This window comes from Neofelis nebulosa, chromosome 12, assembly GCF_028018385.1.
Source record: "Neofelis nebulosa isolate mNeoNeb1 chromosome 12, mNeoNeb1.pri, whole genome shotgun sequence".
Taxonomy (NCBI): Eukaryota; Metazoa; Chordata; class Mammalia; order Carnivora; family Felidae; genus Neofelis; species Neofelis nebulosa.
Window position 1 is genome coordinate 34,971,001 of NC_080793.1, and position 22,494 is coordinate 34,993,494.

At 46.0% G+C, this 22,494-nt stretch overlaps 1 protein-coding gene across 2 annotated transcripts in view; it reads right to left on the minus strand.

Annotated features, from left to right (window-relative positions):
• The window catches only part of LOC131491652 (stimulated by retinoic acid gene 6 protein-like), a 64,129-nt gene that overhangs the window by 23,366 nt on the left and 18,269 nt on the right, over nucleotides 1-22,494 (minus strand). For both annotated transcript variants that reach the window (XM_058694843.1, XM_058694844.1), the window contains exons 3-7: nucleotides 14,655-14,730; nucleotides 12,876-12,976; nucleotides 10,048-10,178; nucleotides 5,250-5,370; nucleotides 3,644-3,689 (exon numbers count right to left, since the gene is read on the minus strand). In XM_058694843.1, coding sequence (XP_058550826.1) covers nucleotides 3,644-3,689; nucleotides 5,250-5,370; nucleotides 10,048-10,178; nucleotides 12,876-12,976; nucleotides 14,655-14,730 — 475 coding nt within the window. The remainder of the gene's footprint in view (nucleotides 1-3,643; nucleotides 3,690-5,249; nucleotides 5,371-10,047; nucleotides 10,179-12,875; nucleotides 12,977-14,654; nucleotides 14,731-22,494) is intronic.

Here is a 22,494-nt window from a genome sequence, read left to right on the forward strand (position 1 = left end):
CTGCAACAGAAGCAGAGCATGGAGCCCGGGCTCCAGGCGGGGCAGGGCCAGGCTGCCCGGGAAGCTGTGGACAGGAATCTGTCTGCCGGGCCCACTCTCACCAAGCCCACCTTCCCAGGGCTTGGCGGTCAATGATCGATGTTCTGCTCCCCCAGCCCCACACCCCCGCCTGAGCAGTGGGCCTAGAGTCCAGCAGCCCTGGATGTGAATCCCAGTGCCTCCATTTTTTAAAAATTTATTTATTGTTTAATTTACATCCAAGTTAGCATATGGTGCAAGAATGATTTCAGGAGTAGACTCCTTAATGCCCCTTACCCATTTAGACGATCACCCTGCCCACAACCCCTCTAGCAACCCATTTTGTTTTACAAGAAGGGCTTTCACAGCTTTTTCTGATTAGTTATTAAATGATGCTTTTGGAAAATATATACGACAGAGAGAAGGAGAGAAAGAGGGGTGAGGAGGGGAGACAGAGCAGAGGGTTGGAGATGAGAGAGAGGGAGAGACATGTGGAGAGAAGGAGAAACAGAGAGGAAGGAAAGAAGGAAGGAAGGAAGGAAGGAAGGAAGGAAGGAAGGAAGGAAGGAAAGAAGGGAGGAAGGGAGGGAGGAAAGAAGGGAGGAAGGAAGGAAGGGAGGGAGGAAAGATGGGAGGAAGAAAGGGAGGGAGGGAGGGAGGAAGGAAGGGAGGGAGGGAGGAAAGAAGGGAGGAAGGGAGGGAGGGAGGAAGGGAGGGAGGGAGGGAGGAAGGAAGGAAGGAAGGAAGGAAGGAAGGAAGGAAGGAAGGAAAGAGGGGAGGAAGGAAGGGAGGGAGGAAGGGAGGGAGGAAAGAAGGGAGGAAGGAAGGAAGGAAGGAAGGAAGGAAGGAAGGAAGGAAGGAAGGGAGGAAAGGAGGAAGGAAGGAAGGGAGGTAGGAAGGAAGGGAGGGAGGGAGAGAGGAAAGAAGGAAGGGAGGAAGGAAGGAAGGAAGGAAGGAAGGAAGGAAGGAAAGAAGGAAAGAAGGGAGGAAGGAAGGGAGGGAGGAAGGGAGGGAGGAAGGGAGGGAGGAAGGGAAGAAGGAAGGGAGGGAGGGAGGAAGGGAGGAAAGAAGGGAGGAAGGAAGGGAGGGAGGAAGGAAGGGAGGGAGGGAGGGAGGGAGGGAGGGAGGAAAGAAGAGAGAAAGGAAGGGAGGGAGGGAGGAAAGAAGGGAGGAAGGGAGGGAGGGAGGAAGGAAGGAAGGAGGAAGGAAGGAAGGAAGGAAGGAAGGAAGGAAGGAAGGGAGGAAAGAAGGGAGGAAGGAAGGAAGGGAGGGAGGGAGGAAAGAAGGGAGGAAGGAAGGGAGGGAGGGAGGGAGGAAGGGAGGGAGGAAAGAAGGGAGGGAGGAAAGAAGGGAGGAAGGAAGGAAGAGAGGGAGGGAGGGAGGAAAGAAGGGAGGAAGGAAGGGAGGAAGGAAGGGAGGGAGGAAGGGAGGGAGGAAGGGAGGGAGGAAGGGAGGGAGGAAGGGAGGAAAGAAGGGGGAAGGGGGTCCCATAACTGCCATCATGTTGGCAGCAACACAAGTTCCTGGGAATACGGGTCTCTCAAAATGGTGCTCATAGTTTTTCTATGATTTTAGTTCCATTTTAATGAAAAAAAAAGCGGGTTTTTTCACTGTTTTAAGACAATATTGTAACTTATTTTTCACAATTTACTAGTTGGTTTCATGTTTTTTATGTTTCCAGAGTACTTGCCCCCATGGGGAGTAGGGTTTTGATGTTGTGATGTTTGGGTGTGGGACACAGACATGCTGAGATGTGGGGGCTCATATCTCCCCTTCATCTTCCTCTCCAATATATGTTCACCACTTAAACATCAGATATCGCCACTGCCAATTATCCAGTGTCTTTCCTCTGTATCTACCCTTAATCTCTATCTGTTATAAATTGATATTATACCAAATACATAGGTCTGTCTAGATCATAATCATCTCCCCATGTGGTTATGAATTATTCACAAACATCACTTTTAATGCTGCATAACAGTACACTATTTAGATGAATCAACTTTAGAGTCTCTCCTAATATTAGGACATTTTAGCCTGTTCAACATCTCATTTTTATATCTAATGTTCCCATGAACATTCTTCATTTGAGAACATGAAGTGAAATCTTTATTATTACCTTAGTCTGGGTTCCAGTTCCATGATTTTTAACTAGTAAGTCCCGTTAGCCCCTGAGTCTCACTTTCTTACCAGTGAACTGTGGAGGTACTAACACCCTTCAAAGTGCCTTTAAGCACCTTGAACTATGCAGTAGTTAATTTGGGGGACTGAGCCTAGAACACCCAGCACACTGTGGTTCTTAACATTAGTGATTCTGAGCACAGAAGTGAGGCCCTGCCCTCTCTTTCAATTAACCATGAATGTTCTGAAGTTCAAAAGAACCCCAGGAAGACTGGAAGCTCTCCAAGACACCAAAGAAAATGCCTGTGATCTGGAATTTCAGGCACTGTGAGCAGAGTGAAGGAGGGCATCTTTTTGGGTAGAGGTATGCCAGAATGTTCTTAATCCCAGCCCAGAGATGCAGAGAGAAGTCCCAGCCCCCAAGTTCATTTTCCAGTCCAGCTCCCCCACTCTCCATCACGCCCTGTAATCCTCCAAGGTTACTCAAGTCTGGGAGAGGTTTTGGCAAGGCTCCTGGCCCAGGTGACCTCCTGATGCTCCCCCTACCTGCCCAGTAACCCTTATAGATGCAGTGTGACTCAGTCTTTCATCTTTTTCCTTTTTCTGGTGTACAAGGTTAAACGGATGAAATAGTTTCCCCCAATTCTGAGGACAATGCATGATAAAGCTGGAATGTTCATCCAGTCTGAGACTTCCATTTTATAGACAGAGAAACTTAAGCTACATGAAGGAGTGGAAAGAAATGAGCTTTGGAGGGTGTCTGGGTGCCTCAGTTGGTTAAGCGTCCAACTTCAGTTAGGTCACGATCTCATGGTTTGTGAGTTCGAGCCCTGTGTCGGGCTCTGTGCTGACAGCTGGCAGCCTGCAACCTGCTTCAGATTCTGTGTCTCCCTCTCTCTATGCCCCTCATTAAACATTAAAGAAAACATTAAAGAAAATTAGGGGTGCCTGCATGGCTCAGTCAGCTAGACATGTGACTCTTGATTTCGGCTCAGGTCATGATCTCGCAGTTTGTGAGTTCAAGCCCGACATAGCACTCTGCACTGACAGTGTGGAGCCTGCTTGGGATTCTCTCTCTGCCCCTCCCTCCCTCTCTCTCTCTCTCAAAATAAATGAACAAACTTAAAAAAATTAAAAAAAAAAAAAGAAATGAACTTTGTAGTCAACCAGACCTGGTGTCAACTCTCAAATCTGTTATTTCTTAAGAGTTACTTAATAAACTTGGGCCTCAGTTTCCTCACCTGTAGAATAGATCTGCTGAGAGGTTCCCTACCTCAAGGGGCTGCTGTGAACATCAACTGAGAGAACATCTGTCTGTGAATGAGCATCCTGATGAACATAAGATGCTATACAAATGGAAGCATCATGAATGGCTCCAGCTCTCCTTTCGGTCATATGAAGGAGCTGAGGCCCAGAGAGTGGCAGAGGCTTGTCCAATGTCACGCAGCAAACTGGTCGTGGTGATAGGACTGAATGCTCTAAACATAGTTCAGCAGGGACTCACCTGCCCATGGGGACACTGTATGATGTAAAGGATGGTGACAGCAAACCTGTAGGACAAAAACAAGGCTTGGAGCACTGTAGTCCCTCCCAGTCCCTGGGAAGAAGCCCAGATCCCATCAGCCTGCAGCTACTTCCTCTTTCCTTACTCCTTGGGAGGACTGGTTGCCAGGCCTCTGTGTACACCCCACCCAGACTGAGCACCCTATTTGTGCCAAAGTGCATGCACCAAATACACTTAACATGTCCTTGTATAGGACATAATGCTGGAATCCATGCAGCAGAGCACAAAGACCCTGAGTGATCTCCTCCTCCCTGCCCTCACCAGACCCCAGAGAGGGAAAGGAATTTGTCCAGAGTCACACCCAGAGCGAGGACCAAGGCTCAGGTCTCCTGACTGGTGTTGACGCTCCTTCTGGTGGGACTGGCCTTGTCTGGAAACAATGCCCTGAGGAATGAGCCTCAAGGCTTTAGTCCCGTGAGACACACACTCCTGGCCATAGTCAAGCTTGATTCATCTCCCAAGATGCACAAGCTGCTGAGTGATTCCCACCACCCATTCCTCCCCAGGTCAAAGGTTTGTCAGAGGCCGAAAGATGGTATTACCCCAGGTCTAACCCCGGATACCCTCTCTTTTAATTTTATAAAGCAAGTTGTTTACAAACTTAGGAATGGTAGCCATGGTGTGTCAGGTGCTGGTGAGCCCCCCTCCAGTGGCCCACACACTGGGCCTGAGGACCCCTGCCTCACACAAAGTACTGCAGCAGGAGAGCCAGCTCAGTAAGGGGGACAGGGGCTAGAAAGCAGAGTGCTCGTGGGAGGGCTCAGTCAGCAAGGATTCCTGGGACCGGTTCCATGCTGGATCTGGGGTCAGTGCTGAGAGCACAGAAATCAACAGGAGGGTCAAGAAGTTCTCCATCTTGGGGTTGGTGATCCATGAAGGATGAGCATGGATCTATCAATGGACCAAGTCAGGGAAGATAACCCCCAGGGGAGAATAACAACATATAGACAAAGAGGCCAGAATGCATGATCCACAAGAGTCCATCTTGTTCTCCAGTGTACTCCCTGGCCCATAGCAGGGATATAACAGCATGTTTGCTGAGCGAATAAGCAGGTGGATGAAGGAACGCAGGAGTCTGGTGTGACTGGAGGTGTGTGCTAGAGACTGTTAGGGATGGACAGACAGGGGAGGCCAGACTGCAGTGGCCCCAAATGCCAAGTTAAGGCACATGGATTTTCTCCTGGGCTCCCAGGGGAGACATGACAGCACAGAGAAGAAGCGTCCAAATGGGTCTCCTACATTCCCCAGTGGGACCATTGGCAGTTGACAGAAAAGAAGTTTTCTACATCCCCGACTCCTGGAATATTCTAACCGCGAGCGGCCTGTGAAGCAGAAAGAATGCCTGACCTCCTGCAGCCTTACATGCAGTCCCAGGGAGAGGCCACTGTGGGATCTGGGACCAGTCACTCCACCTGCCCATCCTGGGCCTCAGTTCTAGGCAAAGTTGCCCTCCAAGGGGAGCTCTCGGGTCACCTCCAGCCCTTTGTCCAGAGTGCAGCCACGGCAAAGGAGTCACAGGAGGGCAGACACGCAGCGTCCGTCTTACCAGATCAGAGAGTAGCTGAAGCCAAGGATGGAGCTGACCAGCCGGAACTCCGATGAGAGGCAGGCAAAGAAGGGGAAGTGAGACAGGCCGACTTCCATGCCTCCAATCAGAAGCACAAAGGCTGGGGGAGACAGGGCCAGAGATCCTGTGAGCTCTCTTCTCACAGGCTCAGGGGTGTTGCAACAAAGATACAGGGCTTTACGCCCACTTCCTGTCACAGGTCTCAGGTCCCAAGGAGGTGAGTGGACAAGCCCCAGCTCGGTAAAGAGGAATGGACGAATGTCTTTTATTCTTGCAACAGACCCTTCCTGGGACCTGTTCCACACCAGGCCCTGGCTAACTATTGAGATGAAGAAGATTTGGTCCCTGCCCTTGGCTAGCTCACACTGTGATGTGCAGAGACAGGCCCCATAAGTGGACAAACAGCAATCACTGAGACTAAGGCCACCATAGCAACATGAAGAGTGGTGATGTGTGTGTGGGTGTGTGTGTGTGTGTGTGTACAAAACTTATAACTATCACATACTCTGTAAACAAGGCAGTGATAAGGTTCATTCTGCCACTGACTAGCTCTCAGAGGATCTAATAAGATCCAGGAAAACCTACTCATGCAAGAGGATCTTTACAAAGTGCCTGCTTTGAGCTGGGTCTGGGGCCAGGCACTAAGGCTGCAGTTGGAATGAAGAAGTCTCTTGCTTTCTGAGGTGTTTACAGTCCAGTAGAGAAGACAGGGAGGAAGGTGAGCAATACGTTAACAGAGGCATATTCAATCTGCTGTGGGGATAAGGAGAGGAAGCCACTGACTTCACCTGGGGTCTGGGTCGGGGAAGGGAAGTGGTGACATACAACAAGGCCAGGAAGTATAAGCAGGAGTTTGTAAGATGGAGAAAAGAAGGGAAGGGAGGGCGTTCCTCACTCAGAGGATGGGAAATGGCTGGTTGGGGCTGGTGAGTATTTATGTGACCGTGAGGGGTGGGAGGCTGGCAGGGAAGGACGACATAGAAGGAATACTTTCTGTGAGGATGGAAGCCATGAGGCTTCCTGTGAGGTTGGAAGTATCATTTTGTAATCTGCCAGAAGCGCCTCTGCCCTAGAAGCAGACAGAGCAACTAGAATGGCACAACCCACACCTGCAGACAGCATCTACAACAAAGTCAGGTCTCGAGACCATTTGGTATCAACACCTGAAGTAGGAGGAAGCGGAGGAAGGCCCAAGAACAGAAGAACCCCAAACTGCCAGGAGATACAAGAGACCAAAGCTGCAATACCCGGATCGAGCCCCCCGTGGACGCAGACAGGAAGACTCCAAGATGACAAGGACAGGAACACTAGGAGCTGGGAAACAGGGGGTCCAGACAAAAAGCAGAGGCAAGGGGCAGACTCGGAAAGTATGAGGATGTTAGGAGGATACATCTATATAATCACTTCGTGGAAACAAAAGAGAGGAATCTAGAGCCACGAACCAAGAAGTGATATTCTGACCCAGCCAGATGCTCAATAGCATTAGTCTTTAGGGAAATGCAAATCAAGACAGTAATTAGATACTACTTCACCTGTACTAAGATGGCTATAACTGTTTTCAAAATAGAAAATAGTGTGTGAGGATGTGCAGAAATTAGAACCCTCACACACTGCAGATCAGGGTCCAGAACAGAGTCCAGAAACAGACCTGTACTTATGGAGCCAATCGACGCTGACAAGGGTCCAAAGGCAATTTTGTGGGCAAAGGACAAGTTTCTGAAATAAGCAGTGCTGGAAAAAATGGAAAACCAAAGGCAAAAACAAAAACAAAAACAAAAACAAAAAACTTCAATCTATACCTCACACTATATGCAAAAAATTAACTCAAAATGTATTACAGACCTAAAAGCAAAATATCGTAAGACTATAAAATTTCTAGAAAAAACATAGGAGAAAATCTAAGTGATCTTGTATTAGGCAAAGATTTCTTCTATGACACCATAAGCATGAGCCATAAAATAAAATGAATAAATTAGGTTTCATCAAAATTTTAAGGCAACTTTTCAAAAGAAATTGTTGGTAGAATGAAAAAACAAGCTACACACTAGGAGCAAATGCAATTCTCACGTCCGATAAAGGACTCGTGTACAGATTAAAGAACTATCAAAACTCAGAAGAAAATAAAAAACCTAATTTTTATAAATAAGGAAAGTGATTTGGACATGTCACCAAAGAGCTATAGGGATAGCAAAAAGCACATCAAAATATGATCAGCATTACCAGTCATGAAAATGCAAATTAAAACCACGATAAATCACTACATACCTCTTAAAATGGCTAAGATTAAAAAGACTTTGTCTACTCATTTGGTATTTAGATTCTACATATGGGTGAAATGATATGGTGTTTGTTTTCCTCTGACCTATTTCACTTAGAATAAATACCCTCTAGATCCATCCATGTTGTTGCAAATGGCAAGATTTCATTCTTTTTATGGCTGAGTAATATTCCATTGTGTGTGTGTGTGTGTGTGTGTGTGTGTGTGTGTGTATAACATCTTCTTTATCCATTCCTCTATCAATGGACACTTAGGTTGCTTATATTTTTGGCTACTGTAAATAATATTGCAATAAACATAGAGTGCTTACATTTTTTCAAATTAGTGTTTAGATTTTTTGTTTTATTTTAGAGAGAGAAAGTGTGAGCAGGGAAGAGGGTCTGAGGGGGGGTGAGAGAGAATCTCAAGCAGGCTCCATGCTCCGTGCAGAGCCTGATGGCAGGGCTTGATATCACAACTCTGGGATCACAACCTGAGCCAAAATCAAGAGTCAGATGCTCAACTCACCAATCCAGGTGCCCCAATATTTTCATTTTCTTTGGGTAAATACCTAGTAATGGGATTACTGGGTCATATGGTAGTTCTATTTTTAATTTTTTAGGAACCTCTATACCGTTTTCCACAGTAGCTATACCAGTTTGCATTCCTATCAACAGTGAATGAGAGTCCTTTTTTCTCTACATCCTCACCAACATGTATTATTTCTTCAACAAACAGCATCAGACCTATATTTACAGAGAACAAACTGATGGCTGCCAGAGGGGGGTGGGGTGGAGGGATGGACAAAATGGGTAAAAGGGACTTCCAGGCTGTCAGTATGGGAATGAATAAGTCATAGGAACAAAAAGGCACAGCATAGGGAATATAGTCAGTGATATTATAATAGTGTTGTACAGTGACAAATTACACCTCCACATTTGCGGTGAGCAGAGCATAACAGAGAGATGTTGAATCACTGTCTTGAACACCTCAAGCTAATTTAACATTGCATGTTAACTCTACTCAAATTAAAAAAAATGTTAGAGAGACTGACAACAACAAAAATGTAAGTAAAAAATAAAAAGACTGACCACGTGTTCCTAAGGAGAGAGAAAAACGGGAAGTCTCACATAAGTGATGGTGTTAATCTAAAATGGAACCATTACTTTGGAAAACAGTTTGACAATTTCTTTAAAAAGTATGATCTAGGGGGCGCCTGGGTGGCTTAGTCGGTTAAGCGTCCAACTTCCACTCAGGTCGTGATCTCACAGTTCTGAGTTTGAGCCCCGCATTGGGCTCTGTGCTGACAGCTCAGAGCCTGGAGCCTGCTTTGGGTTCTGTGTCTCCCTCTCCCTGCTCGTGGTCTGCCCTTCCCCTGCTCGTGGTCTGTCTCTGTCTCTCTCTCAAAATATAAATAAACATTAAAAAAATTTTTTTTAAGTATGATCTACTACTTGATGTGTACGATCCAGCCATTCCACTCATAGGCACTTACCCAGGAAAAATGGAAGCACAGCTACACACAAAGATTTGTACACAAATGTTCATAGCAGCTTTATTTGCAGTAGCCAAAATCTGCAAATAAATCAAATGTCCATCAAGAGATGAATGCTACACAAATTCTGATTTCTCCATATAGTGGAGTGCCACGCAGAAGCAAAAAAGAATGAATTTCTGGCACACGTTAAATATGTATGAATCTCAAAATAACTACGCTGTGTGAAAGAAGGTCATACCCGTACACACACACACACACACACACACACACACACGTACATTCTGTATGATCCCATTTATATAAAATTCTGGAAAAAGATCAGTGATGAGGGTAGTGGGAAGGAGAGATTACAAAAGGGGACAAGGAGACTTAAGGGGCTCCTTATCTTGATTGCGGTAATGATTTCATGGATATAAACATTTGTCAAAATTTATCAAATTGTATACATTAAAGAGGTATGTGGTGGTATATCATTTCAGTTTTAATTTGCATTTCCCTAAAGACTAATGAGGCATTGGTAGGTATTTGATCATATAGCTCTGGAGGCCCTGAGAGAGAGCCGGGCTGGACAGAGAGGTTTGGAGTCATTGTATTAGGATGGCTGAATCTGTAAATTAGAGTTGATCCTTCAGGGAGAACATGAGTCATGGGGAATGATGAGACCTCAGGCCAAGGGACAAAGAAGTAAGCATTGTTCTGCGAGGAGGAATCCTAGGGCTTGTTGATATCAAGAAGGCAGCAATGACTAAGACTTAGGAGAGATTTTTGGGGTAGGTGATGGTGAACCTACTTTCTGAGCCTTTGTTCTAAGTCTAAAGGAGCTCTGAATCTCACTGGGGGAAAGCCCCATAAATAAGCTTTGAGACCTGGTGGGTTAGGCATTTTCCTGGGGCAAGTAACAGGTGGGGAACACTGACTGCTCACAAAGTTTATTTCCTGATCCCAGGGAACCCCGGCCAGGCAGTCTCTGAGAGCAAGACTTGCCATGACAAAATTCCCAGCAGGTATGAGGCAGCCCTTACCTTGTGCCCACTGAGGGATATGTAAGGGCTGGTACCCTTCTGAGAACAAGAACATGACTTTATTGGCAGTGGCCCCAAAGGCGATTCCATAAGACCATCGGTTACTAAAGGTGCCCACAAAGTCCAGAGGTCTGTGAACAAGAGAAACAGCTTGTGAGGCCAGACAGTGGCTCATTCCCACCAATAGCCTCCAAAATAGCAACCCCACCCTGAGGCGGGATTATCGGGTAGCAAATTGTTCACTTCAGCTGACATTGTCTGAGGCCCTCGGTGCCAATTCTAGGGGTAGGCATGGATTCAGAGTACTGAGGTGAGGAAGACAAAAAATCTTTGCCCTTGAGGAGCCTTAGGGGAAAGGGTGTGGGGAGGGGGACACAAGCAAGGACACCAATAGCCATGACAACAAAAAAAATGGGATGGGTTTCATTTACGCGAGACACAAGCAGTATGTCTCCAGAGATCAAAATGAGGAGTATGTCCTAGACAGGCTTGGGGAGCCTGCCCCATACCCGGCCCCTGTGAGAGTTCCAATATCCCTGGGAAGGTCTGGGACTCATTGGCTGTGCTGGTTCCACCCAAGCGTCCCTTCCTGGCCACAGCTGATTGGACCAGGGGTGACCACCTGACTTTGGATGGGCCAATCAGACGCCCGGTCTCCTATAAGGGTTTCACACCCTGAGGACATGAGCCAGTTAGCTGTTAAAATTCTGTTCTGGAAAATCATGGCAAGTTGGAATCAGAGTCAGAGCTAGAGGCAAGTGGAGATTTTAGGGAAGCAGAAATCCTAAGTCATATTATAAAGTCAGACAGCAGAGAGGACAATAGTAAAGTGGTGCTGAGGGGCTCCTGTGACACAAGGAGGCACAAATAAAATCAGTCTCCCAGAGATGCCCAGCTCAAAGTTCCAGTTACCATGAGGCCGGCCTTGCCAGTTTCTGTGAAATCTCTGTAACTTTACAAAAATCCTTTCTTTTCCTTTTACATAAACAAACTTTACAGGATAGCTGTTTCTTCTTCTGACCAAAATACTTTGTCTACATCAAAGTAAGCAATCACATTTGGAAAGAAGAGAATACTTTCCCATTGAAATGCCATCTGATGTGGCTTTGATGAAAACTCAGGATGGCACTGGGGAACTACACGTGGAGGTAGGGATCTGGAGGCAGGATCTGGATCTCACCTCATACCCCCTTAGTCTTGCTCATCTTCACTGTCAAGGCTCAGCTCAAGGAGCACCTCTTCCAGGAAGTCCCCGCCCCTGCCATTACTCTGACCACTTCCAGCAGGCCCACCTAGCTTCTGCCTTGCTGTGTCCCCCAAGCACTAAGTGGGCATGTCCGTGTTTTAGCATGCCCCTCTGCATTGTTGCTTGTCTCAGAAACTACAAGCTTCAAGGGGTGGGGACCTAGCACAGAGCCTTGAAAAGAGTAGGTGCTCACTGCATGTTCGTGGACACCCATTTTGTTGAAGTGACCTGCATTCAATCAGTCCTCCCTGTAGTGCCTCAGAAATAAGTGAGACTGTTTACGTATCTTTAAACAGATGGCAAGCCCTGCTCTGCTCATGTCACAGAGACACCATGGGCGGCAAATGAAGGGCTGCTTGACAAACGGTGGTATGCCACACACATGTGAGGGATTTTAATGAGTGAGGGGGGTGGGCTGGAACTACTCAGAAAAGCAGGGTTTTGATGGGAAGGTGGCCAGGGAGCAAGCGAGTGGTGCCATTGTCAACTGAATTCAAAGCAGTTTGTCATGACCCATACAGAACTCCCACTTCTTAAGAAGCCCTGCACTAGGCCCTGCAAGTCAAATGCCCAGGGCAGAGTCTGCCTCTGTGTCCCAACCAGTGTGGCTCAGACCTGGCAGTTTGGGAGAGGCTGACCCCTCCAACAGGTGATATCCAGGATAAGTCTGCTACTCAGAACTGGTACAGGGGGTCCCTGGACATTGCAGGTGGATTTGTCACCCTGAAGCCCTAGGTCACCGCTAGCCTTGGTCCTGACACTGTGGTTTCCTCTCCCTCCTCCAGAGCCCAAGGCTGAGACTTGAACAGGTTTACACACATGAGCCTGCTTAGGCTATTGTGCAGGGGAAATGAGAGTAAATAGGAACCAGACCTCAGTTAAAGCTCTTGTCACCTATTAGCTGTGTGGACTTGGGCACGTCACTCAACCTCTCTGGGCCTGAGTTTGTTCATCCATTACATGAGGATAACAACCTCCAGCATGCTACGCTGGCAAGAGTGTTCATCCAAGTAATGCAGGCAAAGCAAATGGTCCAGTGCCTGGGTCACAGTCACCATGTGATAACTGCTATGTGCGTTATGATCATGATTATCATCAATCATTGAAAGTGAGGGGGCATAGATACGAGCAATTAGAGCTTAAGAAAAAATGTGAGAAGGGGTGCAGAGACTCAGAATGGCAGAGCCCGAAACCGGCCCTGAAGGCACCTGGTCCAGCGGGACCTCCTGGTGCCATGCCAGCACGAACGTTTGCTGCTGCCTGTGGCCAACCGAGAACTCTCTTCCTCCTGCTTCCTGAGGCAGCCATAGTGCTGACTTTGGGAAGGCCTTTTCCATAGTGAGCTGAACCTCCTTGAGACGTTTTAATCATATTTGGGCAGCCGTGGGTGCTGAGGCTGCAATGGCTTGGATGTCAATTCTGAACCCCCAGAGCTTGGTTGGGGTGAGGCAGGGAGGGGAAGGAGCGGTGGAGATGAGGCAAGGCTGGGGAGGTAATGGGGTGTTATCCTGGCCTTATAATGGGTGTTGGCCCCAAATACAGGGTGCCCCAAGCTGTAGAGATCAGCCTTAGCTCAACTCACATGATGATTCCAAAGCGGTTCCCCAGGAGGTGAGAAGTATCATCTCTCTGCTTACGGTGCTCTCGTCTTTGGAGAAAGGACAAGACCAAAATGATGAAAAGCTACAGGAAGAGAAGATGAGAACGTCAGTGGGCCCTCCCTGAAGGAGGATGTGTGGGTGAGCAGAGGGCTCAGAGTGTCTGTGGCTCCTCAGAGCCCAGAGTCAGGGAGCTATCTGCATATGCCCTTGAGCTTCCAGAATGCTTTGTACTGAGCTTTCCTCTGTGTTGCCCTGAACAGGTTCAAATTTAGTCTCTCTCACATATTGACTAGAAGAGAGACCCAGCTTCTCCAAGCCTCAGTTTCCTCACCTGTGAAAAGGAGATAACTGTCACACTGTGAATCCTTCTTTCCTTTTTGCTTTTTGAGAATTCAATCATATTCTCAGGCACTTGATGCCCTTTTTCTCTTCCTTTTACTAGAAACTTCCTGAGAACTGTCTACACTTGCTGCCTCTATTTCCTCACCTCTCATTGCTCTTCAACCCCCTAACCTGGCTTCTCCTTCCCATCCATGGAAAGAGCTATGGCCAAAGTCGAAAACTACCATGAATCCATTGGAAACTTCAAGCCCAAATCTGGCTTGATCTCTCAGCCGCATTCCAGTGTTGACCACTTCCTCCTCTGAGAAACACCCTGTTCCCTAGGCTTCCATCAACAGTGCTTTTCTGGGTTTTCTCCATTACCTCTCAGTCTCCTCTGCTGGATTATTCTTTATTCCACCACTAAAGTCGGGATTTCCTCATCATTCAGTCCAAGGATCACTCCTCTTATTAGCAGATCCTCTCACCCATGTCCATGCTTTCAATGGCCATCAATGCCCACAAGACTCAGCTTGACTCTTCAGCCCAGACCTTGTCCATGAGCTCCCCAACTATTCATCTAACTACAGAGTTGCCACTTCTTAAATTCAGTATGTCTTAAATGGAACTCACGATTTGCCTCCCTCCCCTGTCTTCATCCACCCCAAACCCAGATCTCTTCTGGTTCTCCTTAACTAGTGAATGACAGACACCGTCTTCCTTCTGGCCATGCAAGTTAGAAACCCACGTTGTCCTCAACCCCTCCTCTCCCTAACTACTCTATCCAATGCATTAGCTAGTCCTACTTACTCCCAAACATCTTGAGCTGACCACCACCCATCCAGGATGAGCTAAAATCTGAACCATCTCCTCTCTGGCCCACCTCCACCTTGATCCCCACAATGCAACAAGAGTGATCATTTCAAAACAGAATACTGATCACATAAGCTCCATGCTGGAAAACTCCAGTTACTTCCCACTGCACTTAGAATGCAGACACCACTCCTTCACACAGAGCCCCAGAGGGCTCCACCTGGCCCAGGCCCACTCACCTCCCAGAAAACTCTACCTCAGCTCTCCACTCCAGCCACGCCAGCCCTCTCGGCTCCTCACACTCTCCGTTCCCCTCCTCCACAGGGCCTTTGCACATGCTCTCCTCTCTGCTTGAAAGGCTCTTGACTACATCTTCCAACAGACCTCAGCCGTTATTGCTTCCTTAGAAGAGCCTTTTTTGAATCCCTAAAAAACCAGTGTCCTTGACTCTTCAGCCGTTAAAAGCCTTCCTCTGCCTGTTTTTTGGTGCATAATATAAGAAAGCAAGTCAAGAAATTCAATTGATGTCTCTCTGCTGACCTATTCAGGCCCTCTGGGGAGTCTGTGTATGGGAGGGACCCAATTCCCCTCCTCTCTGCTCCTTGCTCTCCTCTGCCTTTACTTACTGATGGGATGAGGGAGTAATGGAGGAAGAGCTCCATGTCCACTGAGCTTACACAGGTGCCATTTAGCTGCCTGGTTCTGAAAAACAGCCAAAAAAAACACATTCACATCATCAGTCACTGCTGCAGGCACTGACCCATCAGCACTGAGCATCACTGTCAGGAGTTCAGCTTATTCACCACTAAGATCATCTTATCTTGTTTTTTGAAAGAGAGAGAGAGACAGAGAGAGAGAGGTGGAGGGAGAAGGGGGAGGGCCAGACAGAGAGGAGAGAGAGAATCCCGACATAGGGCTCAATCTCACAACCCTGGGATCACAACCTGAGCTGAAATCAAGAGTCAGATGCTTGACTCACCCAGGCACCCCAATCATCTGATCTTTGTATTTGTTATTTTATTTTTAATTTTTATTTATTGTTGAGAGAGAGAGAGAGAGAGAGGAGACAACAAGTGGGAGAGGGGCAGAGAGAGAGAGAGACATAGAATCCGAAGCAGGCTTCAAAGTTGGACACTCAACTGACTGAGCCACCCAGGTGCCAGAAACAAAAAGACTTCTATTTTATTCAGAAGTACTTTGATCAATCACATGATCATGTACTATGCAACCAGTATCAATTTGAGAAGAACATTGACTCAGTGCCTAGTAAACTCTGTTCTTGCTGCTCGAACTCCAATACACCCTGTCTCCGTGCTCACCGGGACCCGCAGACCTGTGCTGACTCTGTCTCCCACCCCTGCAGCACGTCGGCCATCTCCCAGGCCCCATTCCCCTGGCAGCTCCTGCCTTTCCCTCAGAAGTCTCAGGGAAGACCACTCCTCTGGGGAACCCATGAGCAGGGCACACCCCCACGCCGGAGTTCTTTTAAAACCCCAGTATTCCCCAGTTATGTCTAACCATAGGTCTGAAAGACCCTAGAAGCGGTGGAGAAGGTGCAGGAACTCAGGCCATCAGAAATGTGATAAAGCTGTAAAGCTCACACTTCTGCTTTTAGGAAGGTACACTGAGAACATGCATCAGTCTTCCCATCCTATATGAAACCCTCAAAATGATAAAGATGTTATTTTTTATTTTTTTTAAGTTTATTTATTTTGAAAGAGAGAGAGAAAACACATGAGTGGGGAGAGGCAGAGAGAGAGGGAGAGAGAGAATCCCAAGCAGACTCCATACTGCCAGCACAGAGCCTGATGCGGGGCTCGAACCCATGAACCGTGAGATCATGATCTCAGCTGAAATCGATAGTCAGAAGCCCAAATGACTGGGCCACCCAGGTGCCCCAAGATGTTATTTTTTTTAAAAAAAAAAAGAAAGAAAACAGAGATTTTGAAAGCAAGAAGGGTATCTATTGGGGGCACAGAAACTATGGGAAGACCCCGAATGATGGAGAGCAACTGGGACTAAAACAAAGAGAAAGAGTGAGTCAATGAGGCCACAGACTGTGGGGCCACACAACGAAAGGTTCTACACTCACAGTGTAACAGGACAGGGTTGTCAGCAGCCCACGGAATGATGAACTGGGGTCTCACAGAGACCCAACTGTCTTCCCACCCCTGCTGACCAGTCAGAGGCAATGGGTGTTGTCCCCAAGAGTAGTGTATATGGGTCAGAGGTGGGGGGGCAGTGCTCTGGATCACAGATGGTCCTGCAAGGGACCAGAAGCTTCAGCTTCCAGACAGCCCCCGAGGCACCCCACCTAGCGGTACCACCTCCATCCCACTGCCCTGACAGCAGCCTTAGGACTAGCCACCCTCCACAAAGTGGGTACCCCAGTGGCCAGCTCAGTCACAAAGATGAGCACACAATCAAGAGCCATCAAACATTTGAGGAAAGATAACACCACAAAAGGGAGTCAAAAATTCAAGAAAGAGGAACTTATTCCTGAGGAGATGAAGTTAATATGGAACCTCTCTGAGGTCATTGCTACAGGAAATCCTGTAGAAGCATAAATCTAGGAGCGCCTGGGTGGCTCAGTTGGTTAAGATGGGACCCTTGATTTTGGCTCAGGTCATGATTCCAATATCATGGGATCGAGCCCTGTATTGGGCTCTGCATTGAGTGTGGAGCCTGCTTGAGATTCTCTCTCTCTCTCTCTCTCTCTCTCTCTCACTCTCTCTCCCCCCCTTTGCCCCTCTCTCCCACTTGTGCTCTCTCTCTCTCTCTCAAAATTAATTAAAATTAAAAAAAAATTTTAAAAAGAAGCATAAATCTAGGAGGAAATAGAGGGGTGCAAAAAGCAATAGCAGGCAAAAAAAAAAAAAAATCCCTGAGCACAGGATTCTAAGTAAATGTACATTTAAATAGATATATATCTTTACACATAGTTAACATTCTTAGACACACAAGGACTCAAAAGACCTTCTCTGGAAAAAAAACAATGGAGGAAATTCTCAAGAAATAAGAAAGAGGACTCTACAACCGAAGCTGGAGGCATCGCAATCCCAGACTTCAAGATGTATTACAAAGCTGTAATCATCAAAACAGTATGGTACTGGCACAAAAAGAGACGCTCAGATCAATGGAACAGAATAGAGATCCCAGAATGGACCCACAAACGTATGGCCAACTTGTCTTTAACAAAGCAGGAAAGAATATCCAATGGAACAAAGACAGTCTCTTCAGCAAATGGTGCTGGAAAAACTGGACAGCGACATGCATAAGAATGAATCTGAACCACTTTCTTACACCATACACAAAAATAAACTCAAAATGGATGAAAGACCTCAATGTAAGACAGGAAGCCATCAAAATCCTCAAAGAGAAAGCAGGCTAAAAACCTCTTTGACCTCAGCCAAAGCAACTTCTTACTCAACACGTCTCTGGAGGCAAGGGAAAAAAAGCAAAAATGAACTACTGGGACCTCATCAAAATAAAAAGCTTCTGCACAGCAAAGAAAACAATCAGCAAAACTAAAAGGCAACTGACAGAATGGGAGAAGATATTTGCAAATGACATATAAGATAAAGGGCTAGTATCCAAAATCTATAAAGAACTTACCAAACTCAACACCCAAAAAAAAATAATCCAGTGAAGAAATGGGCAAAAGACATGAGTAGACACTTTTGCAAAGAAGACATCCAGATGGCCAACCGACACATGAAAAAATGCTCAACATCACTCATCATCAGGGAAATACAGATCAAAACCACAATGAGATACCACCTCACACCTGTCAGAATGGCTAACATTAACAACTCAGGCAACAACAGATGTTGGTGAGGATGAGGAGAAAGAGGATCTCTTTTGCATTGCTGGTGGGAATGCAAACTGGCACAGCCACTCTGGAAAACAGTATGGCAGTTCCTCAAAAAACTAAAAATAGAACTACCCTATGACCCAGCAATTGCACTATGAGGTATTTATCCACCCCAATGTTTATAGCAGCACTATCAACAATAGCCAAATTATGGAAAGAGCCCAAATGTCCATCGACAGAAGAATGAATAAAAAAGATGTGGTACATATATACAATGGGGTATTACTCAGCAATCAAAAAGAATGAAATCTTACCGTTTGCAACTATGTGGATGGAACTGGAGGGTATTATGCTAAATAAAATTAGTCAGTCAGAAAAAGACAAATGTCATATGACCTGACTCATATGAGGAATTTAAGATACAAAACAGATGAACATAAGGGAAGGGAAGCAAATATAATATAAAAACGGGGGGGGGGGGAGGACAAAACATAAGAGACTCTTAAATATAGAGAACAAACAGAGGGTTGCTAGAGGGGCTGTGGGAGAGGGGGATGGACTAAATGGGTAAGGGGCTTAAGGAATCTACTCCTGAAATCATTGTTGCACCATATGCTAACTTGGATGTAAGTTTAAAAAATTAATAAATTAATTAATCTTTAAAAAAGAAAGAAAGAAAGAGGAGTCTAGGAAGAAGAAGGATTTAAAGGCAACAGCCAACACAGAAATGAATAAAATATCTTGTTAAATATCTAGGTAAGTAGTTATTGTGAAACAAAATGTGTGAAATGCCAATTTGGAGGTAAAATCCCATGGGGGAAGGGGCGAGCTGAGGCCAGGTGTAGATGCAGAGAGAACAGCAGGATCACATTCTCCTGTTTAGCAGGATGATGGAGAAACCTGTTTTCTCTTTCTGGGCTTTATAAGAAAAATGCAGTTCTAGGTAAGTATATTAAAAGTACACAGGGAATTGCCGGAAGAATACAAATACAGTGTAAAACGTGCATTAAAGAATATCTATGAAAAAAAGAAAATTCAATCCCTCCAACAAACTACAGGAAGAGAAAAAAATAAAATTGAGACTAGAAGAGAAACACCACAAGAACAAAAATGTCCAAAGAATAGTAAGCCACTAACAAAGAAGAGATACAAATGCATGATAAGTTCTTAAAATTGCAACTAGTAATAACAGTAGAAATTAAGATAAAGTGTTGTCTTATCTATTAAATTGAGAATTATTGAAAATACTACCTAGCATTACTGAAGATTAAAACAAGTTAGTATCCATTTCCTGGTAGTAAGAGTATAAACTGGTATAAACATTCTGAGGATTAATTTTGCAACATATACATGAAGAACTTTCAAAATACGGCAATTCCACATTAAGGAATCCTACTTCTGAAAAATATAAGCTAGGGAAATACTCAGAGAGGTGCCTAAAGATATGTACTAGAATGCCCAGATTCTTGCTCTCGTTCTCTCTCTCTATCCCTCACTCTGTCAATCTCTCTCTTGTGTGTGTATAATGTTTGAAATGTAATATATGCTCATTGTAAAACACTCAAAATGTCTACCAATGTATAAAGTAGTAAATAAAAGTCCCTTCTCCTTCCATAACTATGCGTGTTTATAACCTCCATAATTTTAAGCAAAAATGGGATCTGACTAAACTTGATTTCTTCATTTAATCAAGGAAAAAAAATGCGTTTACTAAAGAAAGGAAATTTCTGTGTGGGTATAACAGGTCCATCAGACTCCTCTGGATGGGTGATTGCCTGTGCAGACTAAACTTGATTTCTTCATTTAATCAAGGAAAAAAAATGCGTTTACTAAAGAAAGGAAATTTCTGTATGGGTATAACAGGTCCATCAGACTCCTCTGGATGGGTGATTGCCTGTGCAGACTAAACTTGATTTCTTCATTTAATCAAGGAAAAAAAATGCGTTTACTAAAGAAAGGAAATTTCTGTGTGGGTATAACAGGTCCATCAGACTCCTCTGGATGGGTGATTGCCTGTGCAGACTCACCACCTGGTCTGCGTCCTGCTGGCAGGGGTGGAGAGTGGGCAGCAGCTGGGAACAGGTGAGCTCCAGGAGGGTGGACAGTGCTGTCCTCTAAGGGGCCCCAGCTGCATAGTCTGGAAACCCTGGGCTGCACTTCCTCTCCAGCAGCCACTGCAGTGAGCATATGAAACATACTGCAGTCAACCCAAGTTCAAAAGCCACTGAGGCCCCTTCCCTGGTCTTTACTACTCATGCTGCTTCCTGGTGGGTCCAGGGCTGGTGGGGCAGGAATGCTGAAGGGTGGACAACACCTACAGGGCAGCCCCGAGACAAAACCCCCAAACGCAGAAGATCTGCTTTCCACGGATGATGCCTTGGAAATGTGTTTATGATATACCATAAAGTGAAAGAAAATTCTTTCTTGATCCCAAGTTGGGAAGAGTGGTCATCTCTGGGTAGTGGCATTTGAGGTCATTCGACTGACTTTTTATGATTTTTTCTGAATTGCAGTACACAGAGATATGCGGCTTGACAGCTGTGTCCGTCTATTGGAGAGCTTAGAACAGCGCCTGGCACAAAGTAGAGGCAATAAACACATGCTGAATGAATGAACAGGTCGCTCTGTAATCAGGGAAAGACTAAAGGTAGTTCCTAAGCCATAAAACACCATTCTGAGGTAAAGAAGGGTGTGAAATCAGCATAAAGTGAAAACGTGTATGGTTTGGGGTGGTACAAATTACACATCTTTCATTAGTTAAAACATTCCTTTTTGAAAAATGTTTATTTTTGAGAGAGAGAGAGAGAGAGAGAGAGTGTGCACGAGCTAGTGGGGGAGGGGCAGAGAGAGAAGAAGACAGAGAATCCGAAGCAGGCTCTGTCTGCGCTGATAGCAGACAGCCTGACGTGAGGCTCCAACTCACGAGCTGCGAGATTATGACCTGAGCCAAAGTCAGACACTTAACCAACTGAGACACCCAGGTGCCCTTCATTAATTAAAAAATTACTTAATAACATGCTATGATGGCCAATCTGAGGTGTGCTATACAGCTGGTGCATCTAGATGACGGGTCGTCTGAATTCCCAGCTCCTGTCTCCCACACCCCCCTACTGATCCCCTGCCTGTGGTGGGGGGGGGCGTCTCTGCCCCACAAACCTTTTGCTTCCTTTGGCCCCAACATTATCCTTCCATAGTAGTAAGTTAAACATATGATAACAGCTTTCTTTGATGGATGTTACTTTGATATGTGTCACTATGGCCTAGAAATTCTGCCATTTTAGATTATCTAATCCTTGCACGAATCTCGTGAGGCAGGTTGTGTTATCTCCTTTGTAAAACAAGGAACTGAAGCCAGGAGAGGTTTCACACCCCACAGACTCATCTCTGATTCCTAAGGTCAGCCCAGCGCCTGGCACGGAGAGGCTCAGGAATGTCTGCTGAGAGGCAGGCAAACCCTAAGAGACTCTTAAATACAGGGAACAAACTGAGGGTTGATGGAGGGAGGTGGGTGGGGGATGGGCTAACTGGGTGACGGGCATTAAGGAAGACACTTATTGGGATGAGCACTGGGTGTTATATGTAAGTGTTGAATCACTAAATTCTACTTCTGAAGCCAATACTACACTATAAGTTAACTAACTTGAACTTAAATTAAAAAAAAAAAAAACAACACATTCAGGGGCACCTGGGTGGCTCAGTCAGTTGAGTGCCCGACTTCAGCTCAGGTCATGATCTCACTATTCGTGAGTTTGAGCCCCACATTGGGCTCTGTGCTGACAGCTCAGAGCCTGGAGCCTGCTTCAGATTCTGTGTCTCCCTCTCTCTCGGCCCCTCCCCTGCTCATGCTCTGTCTCTCTCTGTCTCTCAATAATAAATAAACATTTAAAAATTAAAAAAAAAACATTCCAAGGGAACTTCCCTGAGGAAACTGAAGCCCAGAGAGGGCCAGTGAGCAGAAAAAGTCAGAGGATGCCCAGGACTATTTCAGGTGAAACTCAGTGAGTTCAGGCACCTTGTGGGCAGGCAGCTGCAGGACCTTGGTGCTCAGCACAGAGAAGGATTAGGGAAGGAGGAAGAGGTGTGTGTGCATGTATGTTGTATGTGTTGATGTGTGTGTGGGTGCCTGCCTGTCCTTGTGACACCTCCAGCAATGCAGTAGTCTGTGTGTTGGGCTGCCCGCTTCTGGGCCACCCTGACCCACCTCTGGGAATCCCATCAATCCCCTGGTGCACAGCCTCCTTGCCATCCTGCCTGAGAGTTCCAGGCAGATGTAATAGTGTGCTCAGGCTGGCTTGAATCACCTTATCAGGAATTTCGCAGGCCCATTGTGAAACACCAGCATTGTTAAAAACTAAATTATATAAACTTATAATTAAATAAGTTATGCTAAAAAGAAAGGTAGCAAAGATTCAAAACCCATCACTTTCTTTTTTTTTATTTTGGTGATGTCTTTTTTTTTTTTCAATATATGAAATTTATTGTCAAATTGGTTTCCATACAACACCCAGTGCTCATCCCAAAATGTTCCCTCCTCAATACCCATCACCCACCCTCCGCTCCCTCCCCCCCCCATCAACCCTGTTTGTTCTCAGTTTTTAAGAGTGTCTTATGCTTTGGCTCTCTCCCACTCTAACCTCTTTTTTTTTTTTCCC